Here is a 23308-nt window from a genome sequence, read left to right on the forward strand (position 1 = left end):
CTCGATGATATTGCTTTAATGTCAGAGGTACAATTCTTTGTATATAAAGAGGATCCATTAATTGTCCTAAGAATTTTTTCCCCCATGTTACAACTATTCTTATTGCTCTATTTTATTTCATTTCAGCTATTTATGAACTCTCTTGTGAAGCATACAAACACTTGGGCAAAACTTCAAATTACTACTGGATAGATCCAGATGGCAGTGGGGCACTGGGACCTTTGAAAGTTTACTGCAACATGACAGGTAACTGCATTCTATTTACTAATTAAGTTGGTTGAAGGGGGGATTTGTTTTTTGGGGCCTTTTTAAATGTAGTTAGGAGAAAGAGGCTGTTCATATTTCATATTTCTTGTTAAAAGAAAAATAATTACCAAGAGCTTTTCGTCAGGGATCACCAAATCTGCAGTCACTATTCAGGATTGACTGAGCAAGGCAGTAGTTATTCCCTTTAATAAGCTTTTTGAATTGCACCTATTAGTGTTAATAGGTCTTCGTATCCTAAGTGTTGCATCATTTAAAAAAATTTTAAAAGATACACACAGGAAAAGTTGATAGATATGGCCATTTACCAAAGCTATTGTAGATATATAACCTAGTGGAGTTCAGTAGTATCTGTTGTTCATGGGGTGTTGCAGAAGGCAGCTTACCACCACAGGCAGGAAATAGAAAAAAATTTTTTTTGTGAACTTAAAACTAAGTAACCTACAAATTTAGCTATACTGATTGGTATGTGGAGTGTACTAAATGAATAAAAATAATATGGGAAGGTAGTGATATTTTATTTTGATGAAGATCCTTAATTATATTTTCTTCTCCAGTCTGAGAGCCAAATCTAAATGTTCCTATTCTTCCACTATGTAAAACAAGCATCTCTATATTAAATTACTACACAAGATACTAATGCACATTTTAAATTCACCTTCTTTCATTCAGGTGAAATTAGCAAGTAGAGAACATCTTAATGACTGAAAATGTGAAGTGAGACTTTCTAGTTCCATTCCCTGGAAAAGCAAGTCCACAAAGGTGGAAAAGTGAATATCAATCTTTGCAAAACAAGGTGGTTTAACAGCTATGTACTACTTTCACAATTAATGTAGTATAGTTTTACTGGAGCAAGATGTTGGGTAATAAGCATCACTCTCACTTGACTGTAAGCCTTCTGGGGCAAGGACAATATCCTGAAAAGCCACTGAAATTGTTTGTTGTGAAATTATGTCTTTAGCTCTTTAATATACTGCATCACAAATATGGAGCCACCAAATTCATAATTTCATCATTATATCAGCATTTCACCTACACAGTCTATAATCAGAAAACATTAGCATACTCAAATGTGACAAACAATATTAAAAAGAAAAAAAAGAGAGAGAAAATTGTGGTCCAGAAGACAGCTGTCTGGACATATTTCTGGGCATAATCCATATCCAAATTTAGTGTGTCTTAATTTAGTAAGCTGGCAACTGTCATGACAAGAACCCCCCTTCACAGATGTTGCTGTGGTAACTAAAAATTGTTCTGGTATCTAAGATGTGTTGGTGATTCAACAGTGCAAAGTCAGAAATATGTAATTGCATGTGCTCCCCGCAGCAGTCAATGGCCTCTACAAACATCTCTATTTTCAAAGAAATAGCCAAGCTTCTCCTTCCAGTTCTTTTGTCTTTGTCTTCTCCAAATAAAGGTTGTACTCAGAGCTGTATTCTGACAGTGAAGAGGAACCAAGCATTTATATTTTATGTCCTCATAGTGGAATGAAGATGATGAGATGTTACATTCCAACTATCTATTTCTGATGCAAGAAAATAGCTTTTCAAAATCTAGGGCATTGCTGTTCATGTTATGCAGTTCTCCAAATAGTTTCTGTAGGAACTGTGTAAATTTTAGGAAGTTTGTTTTACTTCACCTTTCTTTTTTTTGAAAAACAGTATTGGAAATATTTAGATGTAAAAAGTTGGAATTTTTCAAATTAAGACACTTATGGAAAAAGTATTCCTCAATGCTGTGTTGTGGCACAATGTTTAACCATTCGACTGCTTTTCAGTTTAGCCTCTTTTGTAGCTAAGGTCAACAGGGAACTCTTTCAAAGCTCTGTCGTCTTACTCTCTTTCAGAGGCAGGTCCACAAGACAAAGTTAGACTCTGTATTCAAACTGTTTTTTCCAAAGTTGGAGGGTTTCTCTCTCAATATCCAGTTTGACCTTTCAGGTTTTCTCCTTAATTGTCATTAGAGCAGCAGCTGTAGTAGAAAGAATTGCTCTTTTAAGGTATTTGTTAGAATATCTTAATATCCCACAATTTTTTGTGCGAAGTTTGAGTATATTGCAGCTTCATTCCATGCTCTGTTTAATATTGCTGAATCTCTAGGCCTGTTTCCTTTTTCTCTGACAGATTTAGTTTTAGTCCCATTGAAAAAGACAAAAGAAATAAATTTATTACTTCCCATTTTTAATGTTTCTCTTTTTCTCTGTTTGGTACAAGGAGGATGGGGAAAAGTGTCAGATGAGTAAGATTATTAAGACCTTAAGATTTGTCCTGCAAGAATTTTTAGAGTGAGGAATAAGTAGAGGAACAATGCAGCGGGATCATAAGGGCCAAATTATTTATCTTAATGGCTGTAAGGGATGTCATCAGGAGAGGCAGATCAGCACTCCTGTAGTTCCTTGAGGCTTTAAGCTGGGGAGAGGAAAATCATAGACTGCTCTTTCTAGTGGTTCATCACTTAGACTACTGATGCAAAGTAGAACAGAAAGGTTTCATAATGTATTTTACCAGAAGATATGTCATTTAATTATTTCTATTGGTCCTGAAGTCTTTATGCCTCCATGGTGCAGCTTTTATCTCATTTCAGGATCCAAATAGCTGCAAGCATAATGGCTCCATTTGAGTGGTACTTAGCCTATCTCCTTTCCAGTAAAATTCCTTTGCCTCAAGCTGCTCATCTTCAAACAGTTTGAGAAATCATTATGTGTATTCATAGCCGGCCTCATTAAGGTCAAATGTACGAGGTGACTTCACTACCCACTCTCCTCCTTCCCGTCACCCTCTTCATTTTTTTAACAGAAGTGGCGCATGTGATATTTACTAGAATGACTTTGTGAGCAGACATTAAACAACCACAGCAGTTGTATCCTGTGACTTTTCTCTCTTCTCGCTGTAAATAGTGGGTTAATGGAGTGTTTTATACTATGAAATATGTAGAAACATATGGCATGAATGTAAATGTGCCATCACTACATCCTAAAGAAAAGTGCCCTAGAAGCAGTAAATGTTTGATTCTATTGCTCATGTCCATATAATCAGTTCTCTCATATGAGAATTCTTACCTGAGAACTGCATTACTGAACTTCCAAGGTACCAGACAGAACCTTTATTCATGCATATATATATATATATATATATATAGAGAGAGAGAGAGAGAGAGAGAGAGAGAGATCTAAAACAAAATGTTGAGCAATGTAATTCAATAAAGTAAAGATTTAGGGAAGAAGTTAATATTTTTTAGTTGTTAACTATAATAGAATTAATTGACACACATTTAAAGGAAATAAACAAAATTTTGTCATTGGGCAATGCAAAGTTGTTTAATGATGATTACAGAGACCTTATCTACTGTAATCTCTTTGCTGAAAGCTTTCTATAATAATATTTCAGTCCCTTGTCTAAAACAGGAAGAAAAATAGCTTCATTGTCTCAATTCTTACATATGAAATGAAGATTTTATTTCTAACATCATCTCATACACTTTTCTTTCCATTGTAGAGGGGTTTTGGGAGGCTTTTTTAATAGTCTGTCATTTTTGCAAGTTAAAATTACATTTGAGATGCAAAAAGAGGAACAAATATTTGAAATCAATTGGGGCTGTTGTTGCAGGGTATCCAAGCTTGTTTCCTTGCAGATGAAACAAGAGCAGAAACAAACAGGGGAAAAAAAAATAAAAAAAGGTGGGGGGTAACTATCAACTTGTTTAGGACACTCTTTTTGGTTGTTTTGACACATCAAGCTAGATTCTCTGTGAAAAAAGAAATGGGAGAAAGTACTGAGAAAGAAGAAAATAGTCTTTGGAGCATCAGGGCATCATGTCTATAGCAGCAACTCTGATGGCAGATTTTCTTCCTAAGGTGAGTTCATCTTCCAAACATCAGAGTAAAATAATAAACCCATGAGAAACCTGGAAAGAGAGCAGACTATGTTTACATCTTTGCCTGCCAAGTTGGCTGAAGCATCCTGCATCTCAGCTTTGGTTCATTGATTATATTTTTCATCTGCTCTTATTTACAAGGCATGTCCTTTTTATTCTAGGTTTCATGGGTACATATTTTCATTTTTAATCAGCTTTTCTTGTTGTTGTTATTTTTATTTTATGTCAAGTTTGGCTTTCTTGCTCGTTGTGGTACTTTAATGTATCTCAACAAATTTGGCTAGTGTATTTTTTCCCCTTGCTGTGGAACATTGTACTGGCTTGCTACAAAAATGATCATGGTTGTTTTTCCATCTGGATACAACTTTCCACTCAGCCTCTATCAGTTGACAGACTGTAATTATTAGCCTTTACCTGGACTCACCTTGATTAGATGAAGCTTGCTCTCTGGGGTCCTTGTGAAATAAATCAGGATGTTTTTCTCTTTGGTTTGTTGGGTGTGCCTCAGGTTATCACTAAAAACTGATGTTGTTGGGCACCCTTGTGCTTCGCAGTTACTTGAGTTTGACTGTTTAAAGCCACTATCTAGATGGCAAGGAATGAGTGAGAGCAGTCTGTTACTGTGTTCTGTGACAGCATGTCAAGTTTTTCATATTGTCAGGCTTTTAAGGATGTTAGAGTAAAGGACTGCAGCCTGGTATTAAGGGCCGTGGGATTGTAAAGATTGTTTTTATTTATCTTTTATAATGTTCACAACTTAAACATACACTGCCATAGAAACAGCCCCCACACAGAGATGAAGGTTCCAATAATCTCAGGGCTCTTCATAATATAAAATCATAGAATTTGGCGGCGGTGGGGGGTTGTGAATCAACACCTGGTGACTTCATTAAGCAAAAATGTTTAATAATGAAAATGTGATGCCATGACTTTAGGGTTTGAGTAAATAAATTATGTTAAATTCACATGAGCCTAAATAATGTTGGAATATCTCTAGATGTTTTCTGCAGTTACCCGTGCATGTGTAGAAAGTGAAAAGCTACCCCAGTTTGCAAATGCTGAGAAAATATCTGAAACATAAACCAAAAAATATCATGTGAAGTCTGCCTTCAGGACAAAATTTCTTGATTTGCTCTCTTTCAGAAGCCTTATCATTGACACACAAGGTGGCTTCTTAAGTCACCCACCAGGCAATAGAAACATTTCTGGCTGTCTGACTACATCCCTGTAATTCTTCCCTTTTTTTATTTCTGCCCCATTTCAAAATCTGAAGAATAATATAAGAATATACATGAATAAAAGTATATCATGTCATGTAATCATCTTAATGCATTTCAGATGCTCAAAGTTGGAGCAAATTATGTCAGGCATAAGATGACTAAATGTGTAATGACCTCAAAGCAGGAGAACAAATTGGCTTTTGAGAGTGACACAGCAGACTTAGTTGAAAATAAAGCAGAGTCTTTGTTTTGCTGAATTATTTGGTCTAGGAGAAGCAAAAAAATGCTCACATCACCCGCAATCAGAAAATATTCCTCATTTGTTAGAAACCAAGCTCTCAGAAATTAGAATACAACAATCCTTTTTAGAATTCTGTGCATTGCAGGACCCCACAAGCCTATATTTCAAGAAATATGTCCATAACTGGGGGAGCAGATAAAAGGGATGATTGGAATAAAATGATGAGGAGTACCATCTACCTCAAACTGTTACTGTGAATGCTAGAAGCAAATATTTGGCTCTGGATTCACTCCCACACACTTGTTCCCTACTGGGGATGTAAGGAACTTGGCACAAGCTGCTTCAGGCCAGTGATATGCTTCAGTTATCCCTAGAAAATTGTTCCTGTAGAGAATATTATTGAAAGGCCAAACAAAACTTGCGTTTTCTGTAGAACTTTTATTATTGCTTTTGGTCAGAAAATTAAGGTCAAGTTAAGGCTAGACAGTTAAATTACCCCTGAAATAGTGGGAGTTGATAGAGGTGTTTTGCAAACTTTATTTTATTGTGATGATAATATTTTCTCAGAGTTCTTCTGTTGTTTGTGGGGGAGGGGTATAGATGGTGTGAGGTGTGTGGTTTTGCCTACTCCCTGTATTACTGGGAAAGCTGCTCTGTGCTTCTGTGGGCTTTTAGCTGTACTGCCTCAAAGTTTGGAAGGTGTGAGTCACTAAGTTCTTGTGGGATTTGTGGTATACATAAACGCTTTCCTATATGTGCTCCTCTCTTCCTGCTTCCTTGTCCTTAATCAACAGTGCAAAGACCAACTTCTCCTCAATTCCTATCCAGGGCTGCTTTTTATTGACTGCTACTGATGTCTCAGGTTTTAGCTTTTATATTTTTCAGTTTCTGTACTGCTTTAATGTGTAGTTTGGAATTTCATATAAGGGGATAGTAAGCTTTCTTCACAGAGTAGGTAGAAAAAACCATTCCTTCTCTAGCTGGGGACCAAGGACAAATGATCCTAATTTCAGGCCCAAGAGCATAAACAATGGCGGATTGAAGAGAGATAAACAAGGGTGGGACTTCATAAGCTAAAGCTATAATTGGACAATTAACTCCAATATGCTAATGGACCAAAACTTATAAAACTGAGTGGCACTGTGACCAGTGGTACATTTTTGCGGCCGTTTTGGGTTCATCTTGGGTGTAGCCCTGGTTGGGCTCTTGTGCTGCCCAAGGTGTATCCATTGAGGCCTTTAAATAAACACCTACTTTATTCTTCAACTGCCTCTAGCCTGTGCTCTAGGTCAGCCTTCACAAGGTATCACTACTACTGTCTTGTCTTGCTGACCGTGGGACTAGGAAGAACACCATTTACCTGTGCAGAATGTTGTTCCTGTTGATAATTTCTCTGAGACTGGAACAATGTAGCTAAATGTTCAAAGGGCAGATTAGTTAAAAGGAAATATCTCAAATCCTGTACAGACCACAAATGGTATATTAAGTTCACTTATTTCTGAAACAGACAGACAAGTGATGAAAAAATTACAGGCACTTTCTAGGAGTGGAAAGAGATTCATTCTACTGTAGAATTTCCAACCAGCATTCAGGGTGCAGTGCTGCCACCCTGATGTATAATTTTCTAAATAAATTTCCCACAGGTAAACTGTGTTGACACTATTGCTGTTAAAAATTCTCAGGCTTTCTTTTATGCTCTGAAATGCAAGTTATAAAAAGAAATTACTTGGGCAATGAATAAGCTGCAGAAGATATCCATTTTGATCTGTACTTACACATTTAGGGAATGTACTGCTGATGCAGCTTCTCCAGGCAGGCAGGAGATTACAGAATGATTCTCCTATGTCTCCCTACCAGGAACTTCCTAATAAGTGAATTAATATAGATTATGTAAGAATGTGAGTGTACAGTGTTATAAAGTTTTTGTGTGAAGGCTATCTTTGAACACTCCAAGACTCCAAGATTATTTACATGCTTGCATTTTATCACTTAAAGTTAGTCTTGCTGCTTTTCTACAGAAGAGAACAAATTCACAGTAACTATAATGCAAACCTAGAGACAATAATTTTTATTAATTTTGAGTATGGGTGTTCAGTACACCTTTTACGGCAGCACCAGAAGCATGCTGTAGACTCCCCTCCACCACTTCCACATGGTGGGAAAAAGACTGAAAGGGAATAGCAATGAGGGGAAAAATTACTTAAATCTGATATCATTTCCTGATATCAGGAAACTGGCCTTTTTCTTTTCTTTTTAGCTGCAAGGTCACAGAAAGTAGCACTTCCACTAAAAATATGGTAGTCAATCAGAAAATGTTATGAAGAGACCACTTAGATCCATTAAAACCAATGAGGAAATTTCCTGGAAGAGCCAGACTTGGCTGCAACCTACTGAGATTATCCCTGCTCCACAGCACCAGAAAGTGAAGATTGGTTGAAATAAACAGGATACAACTGAAGAACAAACTAAGGCTAGAATTCCATATGATTTAGTGAGAAGAGTCCGACCAACATTACCATAGGATGAACTGTGAAACTTTGTACAGTGAGTAGGGAACATCTACAGCCAGAGAACTTGCAGAGAAAATGTTTAGATTTGGAATGGAAAGATGCAGTTGCAAACCAGGTCTCCTGTTCAGAAAGTCTTAACTGATAGGTGTAAGGATCTCCTTCCACTTGTGTACTGGAAGCCAAGTGTTTCAATGTTAGGGGTCTGGGTTCATTTTTATTATGACCAGAGTTCACATTATTAAGAGAATTAACATGCTTTTCATGCTTCCTGCTTTACAGTTTTTTCCATTTGCTAAGCCCAAATTTTCTTCAAGAGGCCTAGAAATATTGGTTTTATGTATGTTTCAGGATATGCTTCCCTGAGTGAGAGCTATTGAGGTAATAATCTTCCATTACTCTAGATGAGATTTATTAGAATACCTCTGCACACACTGAAGCATTCAATAGTAAGCAAGTTAGGAAAACTGGTGAGAATGAATTATTACCTTCCTAATATTATTTTTGTGGGTTTTGCCAAAGCAGTACCCTAAACCTTGAGATTATACTCCAAAGAGAATAGCTTTTTATCTTCGTGTTGGGATGCACTTGTGCATCACAATTGGAAATCACAGTAGATTTTTCTTTCAGACCAGTGTTTGCTGACTACAGCAGAATTAAGCTTCTCAGTAGTGATAAAAAAAATGTTCAATGTCATGTCAGTAGTAGTAGGAAAAAATACTGTTACAAAACAATTTGAAATGGCAGTGTTGTAAATAATTGTGTTGGATACCTAGGACCATCACTACTCAATTGGATTCCCTTTTTCTTAGCAATAGCTTGGTGGACAGGAATTGGTATTCTCACAGAGACATGGATATCCTATAGAAGCTGACTTAGATCTCCAAAGCCTGTGTGTATTATTTGTGGGTGTAGATCAGACAGATTTCTGTCAGAAACCTTTTTCTACTTGAAGATGCATTATTGCTAATTTTGTTCTAATAACTGCCATAGAACTAAGCTGAAATGGTCAATCTTACTTGTGTTGTATGGTGAGCACCTGATGAACAACCAGCTGAGCCAATTGGATGCTCACCAAAAGGTATACTGAGACTATTCAGTGACTGACATCTCTGCTAGGCAGAGTAGAAACAACAGGCCCAGACTCATAAGTATTTCTGGTCAAGAGTCATTAGCAAAAGGACTTACTTATGAACTTGCTTTGTGCACTGCCATGAGTATTCATGGCTTGTCTATCTCACTGCATAAACCAAATTACTTAGAAATTACAGATATATGGGAAATGAAAACTACAAAAAAAAGGCACTAACCTACTTAATTAATGTTAATATTCAGAGGGGCTGGCTGACATTTCTGCAGTCTTTACCGCAGTGTCCTGCAGCTCTGAGTGGTTATTTCATTTCTGCCTGACACTGTTGCAGATTTTTGCTACAATTGTCGGATTAACATAAAAACCATGTTACTTAATGCGCAGCTGTATTGCAAACCTATACTTTCAAATGCTTTGCAGGGCTTTGTGGCATCTGCAGTGGACAAGAACTGCAGATGCCAGAGACCAGCAAATCATATTTTTCGTTACATCAGAGGCAGAAGAATCAAATTAGAGTAGCTGCTGTTTCAGCCTTCTTCCTAGGCAGAAGTTGCTAATCAATCTTGCGGGTTTTAGTATTAAGTGAAATGCCAAACCTAGACAATTTTTCAATATTAAATTTTAATATTTTCAAATCACATCATGTTTTTTGAAAGTGTAGCTGAAACAAAGATAATTTCTCTTGAAATTACTTCTGTTCCTTCCCATCCTTTTTTTTCTAGGTCTGGGAGATGTCTTCTATTAACTCAGTTGCTAACACTTGGTTGAAAAGTATTTTTAACTAATATTTTAATACCAACATCAATATTGTTTCTCTTTCAATTCCCTTTTCAATAATGTTTTTTGCTTTATATGGTCTCTAAGCTATTTCTTCAGATTCATGAATGACACTGCATGTGGAGCAATTGTCAGTATTATCTGTGTGCTTTTGAGCAAATAATAAAAGTAAACCTAAATCCTGGCCCAGACCTGTGAATGTCTTGAGGTAGTCAGTTCCCTCAAAAGGTCTGTCCTTTTTTCTCTGTAAAAAATCCCAGGGTTTATTTAATGTTTCATTTCTTTTAGGTAGGTATGTTTTTTTAGGTATGGGTTTTTTTTGTTTGCTTGTTCATTTTTTTAAAAGGTAATAGAAGGATTTTTATATTTCATTTATTTGCAACGTATTCTTATGCCAGAGTGAATATCTGCCAAGAGACTGCAATAATATAGATTTTGGAGAAAAGAGGGCTGTTCACACCTTTTCTATATAGTGCGAATATTTTTCCGTTATTGGGAAATTCTTAAAAGCTTTATTTTGATCTTTTGCTTTTGTTGAATTTAGTGTTCACTGAATTTCAACATTGACATTTTAATGCCAGATATTTTCACAGATGGCTTTGCTTTTGGGATCCAATTTTTTTTCATGGGCTAAAAAAATGCTACAAATGAAAGCTGGTTTTATATCTGAAAACTGAGATTAGTTTCAGTCCTTGAATTAATGATGGAAGACTTTTGCTTCGTGATAAATTTCCTGAGCTGTCCAGTCTGCATGTTTAGTAAAATTTTACTAAGTGGGTACTCAGTAGATTACATTATAGTGAAATTTCAGCTCTACTGAAATGTTTGAGTTGCAACATCAGCAACATCAGAACTTTGAAACAGTTCTAGAAATTAGGAAACTCCACCGTTAGCAAATGTATTAGCGCTGGGTAAGGAACAGTGTCTGAATCCCGTGTGCTCTACTCTGTGCACAGTTCATGCAGAGGAAACCAAAAACCTTGCTTTCACCTCTGACATCCCTACGCCCAAAGCAATGTACAGGTACAAATCCCCATACTCACATTGCCTGAATGCCCAGATTACTTTAAAGAGACACCCAGCAGCTGCTTGCAGTGAGAGGCCAGCAAGGGAGGGACAGGTCCCTGGCCAGGGAGACTTGTACTGCCCATGTGCTCTCCTTTGGACACTGGTGGCTGCCCACTTTGCAGACCACTATCCCTCCTCAGGAAGCTGTAGGGAGCAGTGAGGTCACACCTCAACCTCCTCCTCTCCAAACCAGACAAGCCCAGTGCCCTCAGTAACTCCTCAGAGAACATTCCTGCCAGCCCTTTCCCTAGCTTTGGTGTCTTCCCATGAATGCATTCAAGTATCATAATTCCCTTTTTAAATTATGGGGCCCATAACCTCACACAGCACTTAGGGAGAGACCACGTTGGTGCTAAATACAGCAGGATAATCACTGGTTTTGACTGGATGGTGATGCTGTGTTTGATGCACTCCAGGATGCGGTTTGCCCTCCTGGCTGGCAGGGCACACACACTGCTGGCTCCTGTTGAGCCTCCTGTCAACCAGCATCTCCAGACCCTTCTCTGCTGCCACTCCTCTCCCAGCCTAGACTTGCATCTATGGTTGTGGCACCCCAGATGGAGAACCCAACATGTGCTCTTGTCAAACTGCATGCCATGGATGATTACACAGTACTCCAATTTATCCAGATCCCTGTACAAGGCCTCTTGTCCCCCCTCCTGAAGGAGTCAGCAATACCTCCCAGTTTAGAATCCTCCACAGACTTCCTCACCATGCCTTCAAGTAATGCAGCCAGATCACTGATGCAAACATTGGCCAGAACTGGCTCTAGAATTGCACCCCGAGGTGCACCACTGATCACTGGTCACCAGCCAGATCTAGCCCCATTCACCACAACCCTTTGAGTCCCATCTTTCAGCCAGTTCTTCACCCAGTAGACCATGAACCTGGAGTTTGAGGGGGTTAGGGTATTTTCCTCCCCTTTCTTACTGTTTCCCCACTCAATTAGTGCAGAAGTCTCTTTTAGGGAAGTGGAATGAAACCTTTGACCCATTGAATTCATTGGGGAAATTTTGTGTCCACTTTTGTTTCCTTATGCACCAAAATTTTGTGTCTACGTGCATTTTGAATTGTTTTAATAATATGGACGGAATAAATATGCATTATCAGTTATGCAAGTTTCAGACCTGCATTTGCAAGGAGATTGATTTCTGCAGCTTCTCAGAGTGTAAAAAAGTCAATATCCTTCATAAAATCTCAGCATTTTGTTCACAAATTTCATCTTCTGTAGTGGGTAATATTTAGAAGTTAAGTAATGAGCATTATCTGCTTTAGTGTACACTGAATATACATGTTACATATGTTTCTTTGATGGGCAAGAGGAACTTCACAGACTTTTTGAATGTCACTATTTTAATTTGATCCATGGATAGTTTAATTGTTCTTGGAGAACCCTATGGAATTCAGAGGGCTGCCTTAATATTCAAGGAGGTATAATTTATCTGTCTTCTTCAAGGAAATAAACTTCCTATTTGTTAGATATGGAGAAACTTAATGAAATAAATAGCAAAATGGTTAATAATTAGAGAAGGCACCTGAAGACCCCTAAGTAGTTGATTGCTAAATGGTTTCCATCATTGTTAAAAATTTCACTTCAAAATTACTTATTTTATTCCAGACATCATCTTTTTATACTATGATGAAGAAATAATTTAAATTCTAAATAAAATGTAGTCAAGCAGTTCTGTTGCCAGGAAAGTTGTGTGTGTGTACTTACCAAGCAAAAAGATCATGTATATATAAGGAAGAGTGATTGACAGAGTCCAAAGGGTAGGTCCAGGGCAAGCAAGCTGGAGTACATGAATAAGCTGTAGTTGACTTTTGCAGGTATCAGCTTCACCATATGTGGAATTTGTCTGATCCAGTGTAGTATTCTCCATAACCTCTAAATATCAGACTGGTGAATACAAAGAAATGTTTCCTTGCAAATTTCTCTTTGCTCTAGAAAATGTTTTGCTGTTTTAATGGTTGGTTTCCATATATATTTCGTACCTCAGTAGGAATAGAGACAATTTACCTCTTTTTCCAGATAATTATACAACAAAACACATAGCTATTCAGTTCTGTTGAACCTGAACTACAAAGTTCAATTATGCACAGTTGTGAATTTTTCAGCATCTCAGAATTATTAATTTAAAATATATAATTTCTGCATAATGAGATGTGTTAAATATATTAATAGATTGTGTTATATTTCTCAGTGGTTTTGCAGTATATGGGATAGTATATGCAATCCTTTGATGGAAAAGAAAGTAATATTAGATCTAGTAAAACAGCAACTTCATTATCACATATGCCACCTTCTTCTCCAAATTTTGTGGTGTTTCCTATATGCTGTGATTTCTATGTTGACGCATAAAAAGACTACTGAGGAAAACTAGGTTCATGGAAATAGACATCTTCCTTCATTTCTTCTCATGTTAGAAAGAACTTTCTGAAAGCAAGATTCTGTTGGATATCTGCTAGCAGGAAGCCAGCAAGGCAGCTGGTGCAGCATTGGGCTTTCTCAGAGTATTGCTTTTACACAGAGCTGTCTTTGAGCTATATGACACTTAGGATGCAACTTTTACGATGCGTAAAGGATACTTGAAGTAGGATACTGCAAGGATAGTTGGAGTTTCTGAAAATGCTAATTTGTATTTTCTTAAAAGAAACGTGTGTACAAAAGCACTCCCTTCAGGTGGAAAAAATGTCCCCTGCAATGAGTTATGGTGTTTTATTGGTAGTCCTGAGATGAGAGGGAAAGAGAAGGAATCCTTTGTCTATAAAGTGAAAAACTTAACATTCAAGAATTTCCAGAAGTCAAAAATTTCTTATTGGTCTAGCATGATTGGTCTAGCATGATCTTTATTCCCCATTCTTATAGTATTTTTATTTCTTCCATTAGAAGAATTATACTTGTGAACTTTACTACTTATAAGTGAAAATGAGATATTTGTCTTTTCTCAGGACCAAGCTGTGTCTTTTACTGTAAACTAGCATAGAAATTTATGGTTTTTCTCTTCTACTGTCAAATTTAAATTGAGACGGAATGCGATAACATTCAGAATAGGAAAATCTTTTAAGCATATGTTATTAAATTTGCTGACTTTACTATGAAGTCTGATTGACTTTTTCTTCTCTCCTAATGTCACTCTGTGCCACATATCAAACCACAGGTGTACTAAAAATTTTCATAGAAAGTCTTAAAATAATACATGGCATGGTAATTTAGTATAGAATTCAAGTCATGCTTCGTCTGAGAGATTACAAATAAAGACATTGAAGACATCAAAATTCTTCTGCTAGTCACAACATAACTAAACTTCATTCTGCTGTCCATCTTGTCTATCCAATATCAATGTTTCTTAAATTATCTAAAGAAATTTTAGCACAGCTGTCAAAAAATACAGGAAACATGATTTTGCACCAAAATATGTATAATAGTAGTTTTTGTTATTTAATTAGAAAATGGTTAGGTTTATGTAGTAATTAAAATGGTATTCCTAAATTTAAGTGTGGCCAATATGATTCAGAATAATGATGAAATAATTGTAAACTACCAAGAAAATGCACTAAAACTTGGAAGTGTAAGTCCTCCAATCTGGAGGTCCCTTTTGAAAGAAAAATAGAGTTTTTCAGGAGGTTGCCCAACATTCAGTTTATTGATGCAATAATTAGAAAGGGTACTTCAGCATACTACATTCCTTTTCCTGTCTGTCTGCATAGAGGGATTAGCAGGATATGAGAGAGGAGAGTGGAGTATGTTCTTCTTGAGAGTACTAAGTTGGATCAGTGAAGAGTATGGTAAGGATCCAAGCACTTAGCTGATGGTGGAATGAAAGGTAATGGGAGTTTTTGGTGGTAGCGCTTGAGACCTGCATCAGTGTCTTTCTGTCTCTCCATGAAAAGAAAAAGTCAGCCAGAACAGCTTAAGAAATTGTTTCTTATGGTCATAGTTAACATGCTGAAAGCTTTGAAGAACCCTTTTCTTCAGGATATACTTTGAAATATATTTTTTAAAACTGTGCTACTTTTTTCTGTAGTTCTAGGAAGACCTGTTTGGGATCATAGCTAAAGGATTGTGCTATATTGCTCTGTAAAAGAAAAAATCAGGCAGTAGTTGATTTTTTTTACATGCATATGCTCCTATGATATGCTAGAATGAACTGAAAGGTGCTTTAAAGGAGACGTATTTGATCTTTCTCTTTGTACAGTACTTGTTTATATTTGAGGCTGCTCCTCAGAAAGTAGACTCAGTTGTTGATTCTTCAGTTATTTAACTGTTAAAAAAGTTTTCAGCCTTTGCCCATATTCTGCTCACTGTGCTGAAAACAACCACACTGTTAATTCTTTTATGTCCTTTGTTCTTGACTTTAATGTTCCTTAATCTAAACTGAACTGTAATTGCCATCTGTTAGACCAGGCACTTAAATGATCCGAGTCCTCCTTCATATGGCTATACTGTATCTCATTATTTATTGTTCCTTTCAATAGAGGATTTTTTTAAACCCATGCCTCTAATAACACCCATAGGAGGTAATTTTTGACATTAGGGCCCAGATCAGATTTAAGCTTTTTTCCCCAGGCACTGTTCTTCAGCATAACAATATCTGTTGTTGCAGTCTTTTTTCTTTGAAGGCACGAGTGATCTCTATTCTGTTTCTCAAGGTACTCTTGTCATTAGCTTTTCACAGAAAACTGTGTTGAATAGTTCAAAATCACCTCTAGTAATCCAGAGAATTCATCCTCTGCTTGCTACTTCACTAGTATCGCTTGAGATTTCTAACAAGTTGCATTGCAGCAGCCATTTCATTATCACTTCTCTGGAAACTTTTGGTTTCCTGAAAATTGTATTTTGCTCACTTTCTTCCACTCTATTTTGTAAAGTATCTGAATTTATCTAATGTATATAAATTATTGGAAAATTATATCATTCAATATCACTGTAAGTTCACAAAATAAATAGTTTTCTCTTTCCTGAACTGTTATGAAAGAAACTATGTAAATACGAGGGAAGTGTATTGTCTCACAGGATACCATCGTAAGTAAAAAAGAACACAAGAATCTCAGTTAAATTTGAAGATTCATTATTATCTTGATCAAGAAACAATGGAAGGAAGGAATGAAAGGAATAGACATAGAAAATGAGTGCAGGAATGGCTCAATTACATTGCTTCTATTCCCCACCTAAATAGAAGAAACTGACTGGCTTTTTTTTCTATAGAATTAAATTCATAAGAACACTCTTCAATTTCTTTTGTTTTTTCTGAATATTGGATTTCTCTGTCTAAACCCCATATTCTACATTAGTAAGATGATAGCAGTTCATATCACCAGAGTAACTGTACTGCAATATTGACATTTTCAAATCTCAGGCAAGATTGTCAAAGCACTCATTAACTTCAAACAAAAGTATATTTTTCTTTTTTATAAACTCAGCTGTAGCTCATTTGAAGTCCACAGCAGAATTAGTTTTATATTGCTATATATAGTTTTGATCTTTTATATATAAATACACACATAGAGAAATACAAAAGGATGGAGAAAAGGATATGGCCTGCTGTAATTTTTTCCACCTCAGTTGTGTGCATCAGATCTTGTGTCTACAACACTGTTGTAAAAAAAGCTGCTTAGTTTATTCACATTGCTAGTGACTGCTGCATTACCATTCCACACAATTTAACAATACCAAGTAGGCTCTTATCAGAAAATAAAATTTTCTGACCTTAAATTGCAGACCTTATAACATGAGATGATTACAGTTCCAATTTTTGTCCTCCCTAGAAGGCAGTCCACTTTTAAATGGGTTATCCTGTCTAGTTTCTTGAGTGATTTGTAGTGTAGCATATTGTAGAACATACTGCAGTAATCTAATTTGAAGGGACAAAAGCACTGATGATGGTAAATATCAGGATGTCTGGTAAAGAACCACCTCCAAGCTTTTATATGCTCAGGAATTCTCAAAATCATCTTCTCCAAGATTTCAACCAGAAACCAAGGTGTTCTCATATATCAGCCAAACTTTAGGTCAGGAAACTGCATCCATCAAAACACCCACCACAGATTTATTGAGGGAGAGAGAGAGGGAGCAGATGATCTTTCCTGAGAAATCAAACTGTTTTCTGATTTCTTCAAAATACCTAATAAAATAATATCTTAAGCATGTAAGTCCAATAATTAAAAAAAAAGGTAAAACTCTAATAACAATCCATATAACTGTAGATTAAAATAAAAGGGGAAAAATGTATCCATAGCTGTGCAATAGAAGCATTATGTTTTCTGAAATTTACTTTTCAATCTTATTATCAGTAATTATCATTACAAAAGATTACTTCATTTGTTGGTGAGAAGCAAGCCTTCTTGCTTAACTGAGCAGCAAGCAAATGAGTGAAGAAAGTTCAGTAGTAGCAGAAACTGACTATCTGCAAAATACTCAATAGCGTATTGATAAATATCATCATAACATCATGAAATATGTTGAGTATTAAGTGGGAAAAATCACTTATGTTAATATCTTATTTGATCACTTGAATAGCTGGTGAACAAGGAAATTTTTGATTTCATTTCTCTTTTTATTAGTGAACCATTACTAATATTTATTGATTATTTTATTAGCCACCTACTTCAATTTTTATTGGAAAAAGGAGTAGTGAGTGGGTAAAACTATAGGTCATAGTCAGTGATTGCAACTGAAAAGTATTTTCAGAAAAAAAAAATTGTGTGACTTTATTGTCATTTTAAGGAAATTAATGGTCATTTACTTATTAAAAATATTCTTAAATTAAGGAACTTAATCTTACTACAACATATATCTGTTAGAGAAGAACAGTTTCAGCAAAGAATAATGTACAGACTAAATTCAGGGAACCTATTTTCTCTATAATTGCATCAAATCTATCAGCAGTTTGGATCTAATTAGATTGTTCTTAGTGAAAACCATTATGAATTCTATTAAGAATCTATGGTTACTGGCTTTTGGCATTCTATTCAAGTAAAATCACGCTTCCTCTTCACTGCTAAAAAGAAAAAAATGGAAGAACCACTTTTTTCTTTTTTTTTTTTTTTTTTTTTCCTGTGCAACTGCAACACACTAGAAAAAACCTCTAAGATATGCAATTGAATGAAGAAGTGGTCATCTTGGAGGCCCTTATTTTCCTGAAGTGTTAGCACTTAGCTGCTGCTGGTACTCTGTCCTCCAGTGAGGAAGCTAGAATCAGCCTAGTTAGAGGAGCTCATATACTTCCATGTCTAGGGGAAGTGTATTTTGGTGGTGCCTAAGTCATGCACACAGCTGTGGCTGACAAATTGTGTCTAAACACTTGTGGTTAACAGTAGCCACATGCCAGGTGTTCTTCAAATAACTGCTTGTGTACTAGGGAAATACTCATGCCAGTATTGTGGTGACAGTAATTGCCAGGAATACGTATCAAATTACTGTTAACTAGGACAGATTTTTCACTTCTGTGTACCTTAAATGTGACTTCTGTATACTATTGACAGAAAATAAGGATATATTAACTATGAATACCATATCCTGTTCTCAGCTACATGGCGACAATGCCATAAATGGTGAAGATACAGATACCTGAGATAGTGTGAACTATTTGCATTACCTTTTCTGTAATGGAAGGTGACTACAAGCCAGGTACTGATTCCATCTCTCTCAAGACTGGTCTCAAGAAATAAGGAGTTTCTGAGAAACTGAAAATATGAAAATTTGCCTTATCTTCAAGTTATAAAGTCTAGCTGGTTTCCATGGGAAGTATAAACACGTTAACAAATTTTTAAGACTAAAAGGCAAAAAACAGTTTGTAATCAGCACTCAGTAGATAAGGTTGAGATTTCTGCCTGGCATCTATTTCCTTTGAGTCTTTCCAGAGACCTCAAAACCAGCCCCACAAATATATAACTATATTTATTCAGGAGTCTGTATTTGGTGTAGAGAGGAGATGGATTTTTGTCCGTGACCACATTACCCTATTAATGTGTTTTACCAGCCCAGGAAAGGCCCTACCATTCCGTACAGTTTTGGTCCTTGTGTCATGGCAGTGCTTTACAGGCAAATCAGGAAAACATGTGAAGAGCATTCCTTACTCAGAGAAAAAGCTTCCTTCCTGTACACCAGCTGCAAATTCTGCTCCACCCTCTCTCTGTGCCTGACCTGCAGGCACAGGTACTTCAGCTTCCAGAGTTTAGACAAGACAGCTTGCTGAATGTGTTCATGGGTCTATTGAGCCAGATTATCAAAAAATTAATTGCAAGTGAAATAAGATCTACGTTTATTTTCATTACCTGACCAGATGTATCCTAATCAATCTCCCATCATCTTTTAGACAGCAGGAAGAGATTGAGTTGCTTTTCTGTAAAAGACTATTGACTTTATGCAGATATATTTGTATATTAATAAAAAGATCTATTGCAAGGTGCAACAAGCACTTAACTATTAGTTGCACTTGTATTTTGACAGAAAGGTCCTGAAGTTGTTCAGAGGATGCATTTGACTGACAGGAGTATGTTTATATCATTTTTAGTACAGTCTGCCACAGTAAAGAATAAGCTTCCTGACTTGGAGGGAAAGTGACTGTATATTGGCTAGAATCTACTATCCAAAGGAAAATTCCTTCTCAAACATAGTGCCTAACACAATTCCTGTTGCTAGTCACATTCTGCACCTTCTTAGTGGCTAGTCTAGGAGTCTTTGCTGGATCAAAAATCCAATATGAGACTCTAACTGTCCTAGTACATTCCTTGCTGATGCTTTTTTGCTCTTACAAGTACAGTGTTTTCTGCCACAAATGAGAGATTTTTGTCAGTGAATGTATAAACTACCTCAATCCTTTCTTGAAAATGAATCTGCAGTAAGCTTCCATATGACGCTCTTAACAAAACTGGATCATATTCTCTATATAATTTGACAGCTGACAATTAAAAAAAAATCTTGGTACTTGAGTGCAGGATTCCTTTCTCCTGATTTTTTAATTTCTTTTTCTCAATGCAAGAATATTGCTGTGTTTTACAAAGAGCATTGGACTAAGGATATGACTATTAAAATAATAACCATCTTGCATCACATGCTGAATTTCATCTCATTTGGCTAGTCATGTGTACAACCTGTGGAGGATTTGTCTGCTTTGCTTACCTTATCTCTGAACATTTGATTAGAAAGACTTAACACCATATCAGTTGCAAACACATGGATCCACAAGATTCCAATATAATCCAAAATAGCCTAACACTATGCAGTAAAATTAAGACTGGAAAATAAGGCAGAGTACAGAATCCTGGAGATAAGGATAATCATAATGTGGAGAACTATCTTTACTCTGGATTGCACCAAAACTCATCAGTGTATGTGAGCACATTCCTGTGAACTTGGTGAAGTACTGAAGAACTTTTGAGTGTGTGTCAGTTTGGTAAAGTGTTTCCTTATAGTTAAAATATGAAACTGCAGGCCACAAATTTTAGAATGACTGAGATTTGCATTAACAGGCAAGAGATTTACATAGAAGAATTGAAAACATACTGCAATGCACTACATTTTATGGGTTTTATCACTATAAGATGCATCTGTCAGGCAAATTAGTATACTTAGAAAATGCCAGGTGATCTCCGTGGAGAGTCTGTTTTTGTGATAAATACAGCAAAGTCAGCAGCGTGGGTGTGTTTTTTTTCTGAATCTCTGAAGGACAATGGTGGTCAGTGGTGTCGCTTGACAGAACAGCTGGAGAAAAAGCCTGACTCATTTGGGAATCTGGGCTTTCCTACAAGCCAGTTTAAGGCACCAGAGTAGATTCCTAGTGATGTTTTTAAGGTTCTGCATTTTTTATTCCAAGATAGATTTATTTGACTTTGCCCTCAGGGGTAGAAATATAAAAGGCAGAAAAATTAACACAGAAAATCAACTTAAAATGTGAAAGAACCTTACATGACAAATATTACTGAAAAAATCTGATTCACTTCTAGGAAGTTTTGTGGTAATGTGTTTCAGGTTAATGTATAGCGAAAAGAGAATTTTCTGTGGTTTATTTACAGAGGATAATTGATCTATTTCAGCCCTTGTCTGTGTGAGGTGCACAATATGAGTAGTACATATCAGCTGAGATAGTGGATTTTTAGAGTGGTACCCAGTCAACCTAAATTTTAAAAATTCTTCACACGTAAGTGATAGAATAGCGTTCTTACAGGAAGACAGTATCAATAATATTGACTGAATCTTCATAGTTTTCATTCTGAAGCCCTATATTACTCAGATTTTTTTTTTTTCATTTTGGTTCAGTAGAATGTCCCTCTAAGAAAAATAAATGGTTGGTCTATAACAGCAAAGTTTCTGTGCTTTGTCTTTGTTTCCTTTCTAAATTCCCTTAAAACTTCAACAAATCTTGCTACCAAAGGAGTGTGGAATGTGCTGTTTCATTATTATAATACCTCATCTTAAATCTTCTCTGGTAACTATTGACAAATGATCCACATTTGTAACATTTCTAGGGACTTACTGTTCAGTAGTTTAGAGAAATATAATGCATACATTGTTCTGGGCTGGATATAATACACTTTTGGTATGACCTTGCAAAAAAAGTTTGTTGGAGGTGTTGAGGTTTGGCCAGTATTGCTGTATTTCTTCTTTAAAAAATTGAAGTTTTCTTTCCTCCTTCTTTGTGCCTTTTCACATCTAAACTGAAGATTTTCTATTTCCATTCTACTTTGATTAGTTCCTATGGTGTTATCTGTACCATAACCATAATCAGTAAAGTTATATGGTGCTGCTGTTTTAAAATATTTAAGTCTCAATAAGCAGTAATTTTGTTTTAGCCTAGAACATATATTGGGTAAAAAATGTGGAAAAAATTTCAGTGTTAATTGCTAAATGTGTAACCACATGAGAATTTGGTGCATGCTTGTTGTTACTTTACTGCTACTTTACTAAAGCAATGTTGCTCTCCAGCCCACAGCAATTTACCATACACAGTGAAGGTTCTTCACATAAAGGCTTTGAATCTTTAGGGCATCAGGCTTCTGCCTTTCTAATCAAAGTTAATCCTTATTAGTTCCATATGTTACTGTAAGCATCAGTTGTTTAAGGAAGACTTCTCATGTGGTACATTTGGTATCTTTTCATAAAGGTGAGTTTCTTCCCTTCATCAGTTCATAGTTGGAATTATGCTGTCACACAATGACCTTTTCATGTGCAGTGCCCTCCTTCCCCACTACCACCTCAACAAATATCTAGCAGAACACTTTTATCTTTTGTCAAAGGCCTAAATTTATTTGAACTCAGTTCCACTGTCTGTCTCTTACCGGTTCTTGTCTTGTCTTTCTTGCCCTCTCTTTCAGAGGATAAAGTATGGACAACTGTGTACCATGATCTGCAAGTGCAGACTTCTGTGGGAGGCAACAGCCCGGAGAAGTTATCTGTGCTGCAGCTTAACTACAGTGCCGCAATGGACCAGATTTCTGCCATTACCAGTAGTGCTGAATACTGTGAGCAGTTTATCTCCTATTCTTGCAAAATGTCACGGCTGCTGAATACACCAGGTAGGCTGAGAATGGGATATCCATTAAATACAATGTTAAAGAGCTTTAGCTCAACAATTTAACAGGTATTGTGGTTAGGTAAGTCCATTCATTGAACACACTTTTTTGTCCTCCATTGTTAAAGTTGACAAAGAGGGTGAAAATACATAATACATTATTTTCTTAAGAAAATTTGCCTGTTTGCTCGCTACTAAAATGATTGGTATTGCACCAAGTGTTTGTGTGTTCTCCTCTCAGATCTGTTGCTCCTTAAAGCAGGTGGCATTCAGTAAACACAGTAACTTTTAAAGTTTAATCAATAGAGGCACTGAAAAATTGCTTTGAACTTTATCCTGTTTTTCTGGTTGTCAGCTTTCATATGCTACAGTCAGCAAGGGCACTGGTTGAATGAAGGTTAGAATTTTTCCACTAACACTTTTGAAGCAGTTTCTTAAATGCAGAGCATTTGTGGGTAATCAGATGCCTTCTATGTTGTAGAGAATAGCATGGTCAGTAATGCAATTTTGTGAGAAATTATATGCTATTACCTACAAGTAGATTAAGTGTAAGATTCTTAATTTGCTGTGTAATTTTACTGGAAAAGAGACCCTTTCTGTATGTGCCTCCTCAACAAATGTTACCTGTAACCAATAAAGACAAAAGTATCAGTTCTTGTTCCAGAATTAGCGCACAAAGGAATTATATTTTAAAATCTGTATTAATATGCAGCAAGTACTTTATATATGTTCTAATTGTGTACTATAGATTTTGATGT

The 23308-nt window shown here is 36.2% G+C and overlaps 1 protein-coding gene across 1 annotated transcript in view; it reads left to right on the forward strand.

Annotated features, from left to right (window-relative positions):
• CNTNAP2 (contactin associated protein 2) overlaps positions 1–23308 on the forward strand; it is a 1013892-nt gene that overhangs the window by 688566 nt on the left and 302018 nt on the right. The window contains exons 12-13 of the mRNA XM_041425209.1: positions 127–246; positions 22354–22554. Of these exons, the coding sequence (XP_041281143.1) occupies positions 127–246; positions 22354–22554 (321 nt within the window). The remainder of the gene's footprint in view (positions 1–126; positions 247–22353; positions 22555–23308) is intronic.

This window comes from Onychostruthus taczanowskii, unplaced genomic scaffold (genome assembly GCF_017590055.1).
Source record: "Onychostruthus taczanowskii isolate IOZ18803 unplaced genomic scaffold, ASM1759005v1 scaffold88, whole genome shotgun sequence".
In the NCBI taxonomy this organism is placed as follows: domain Eukaryota; kingdom Metazoa; phylum Chordata; class Aves; order Passeriformes; family Passeridae; genus Onychostruthus; species Onychostruthus taczanowskii.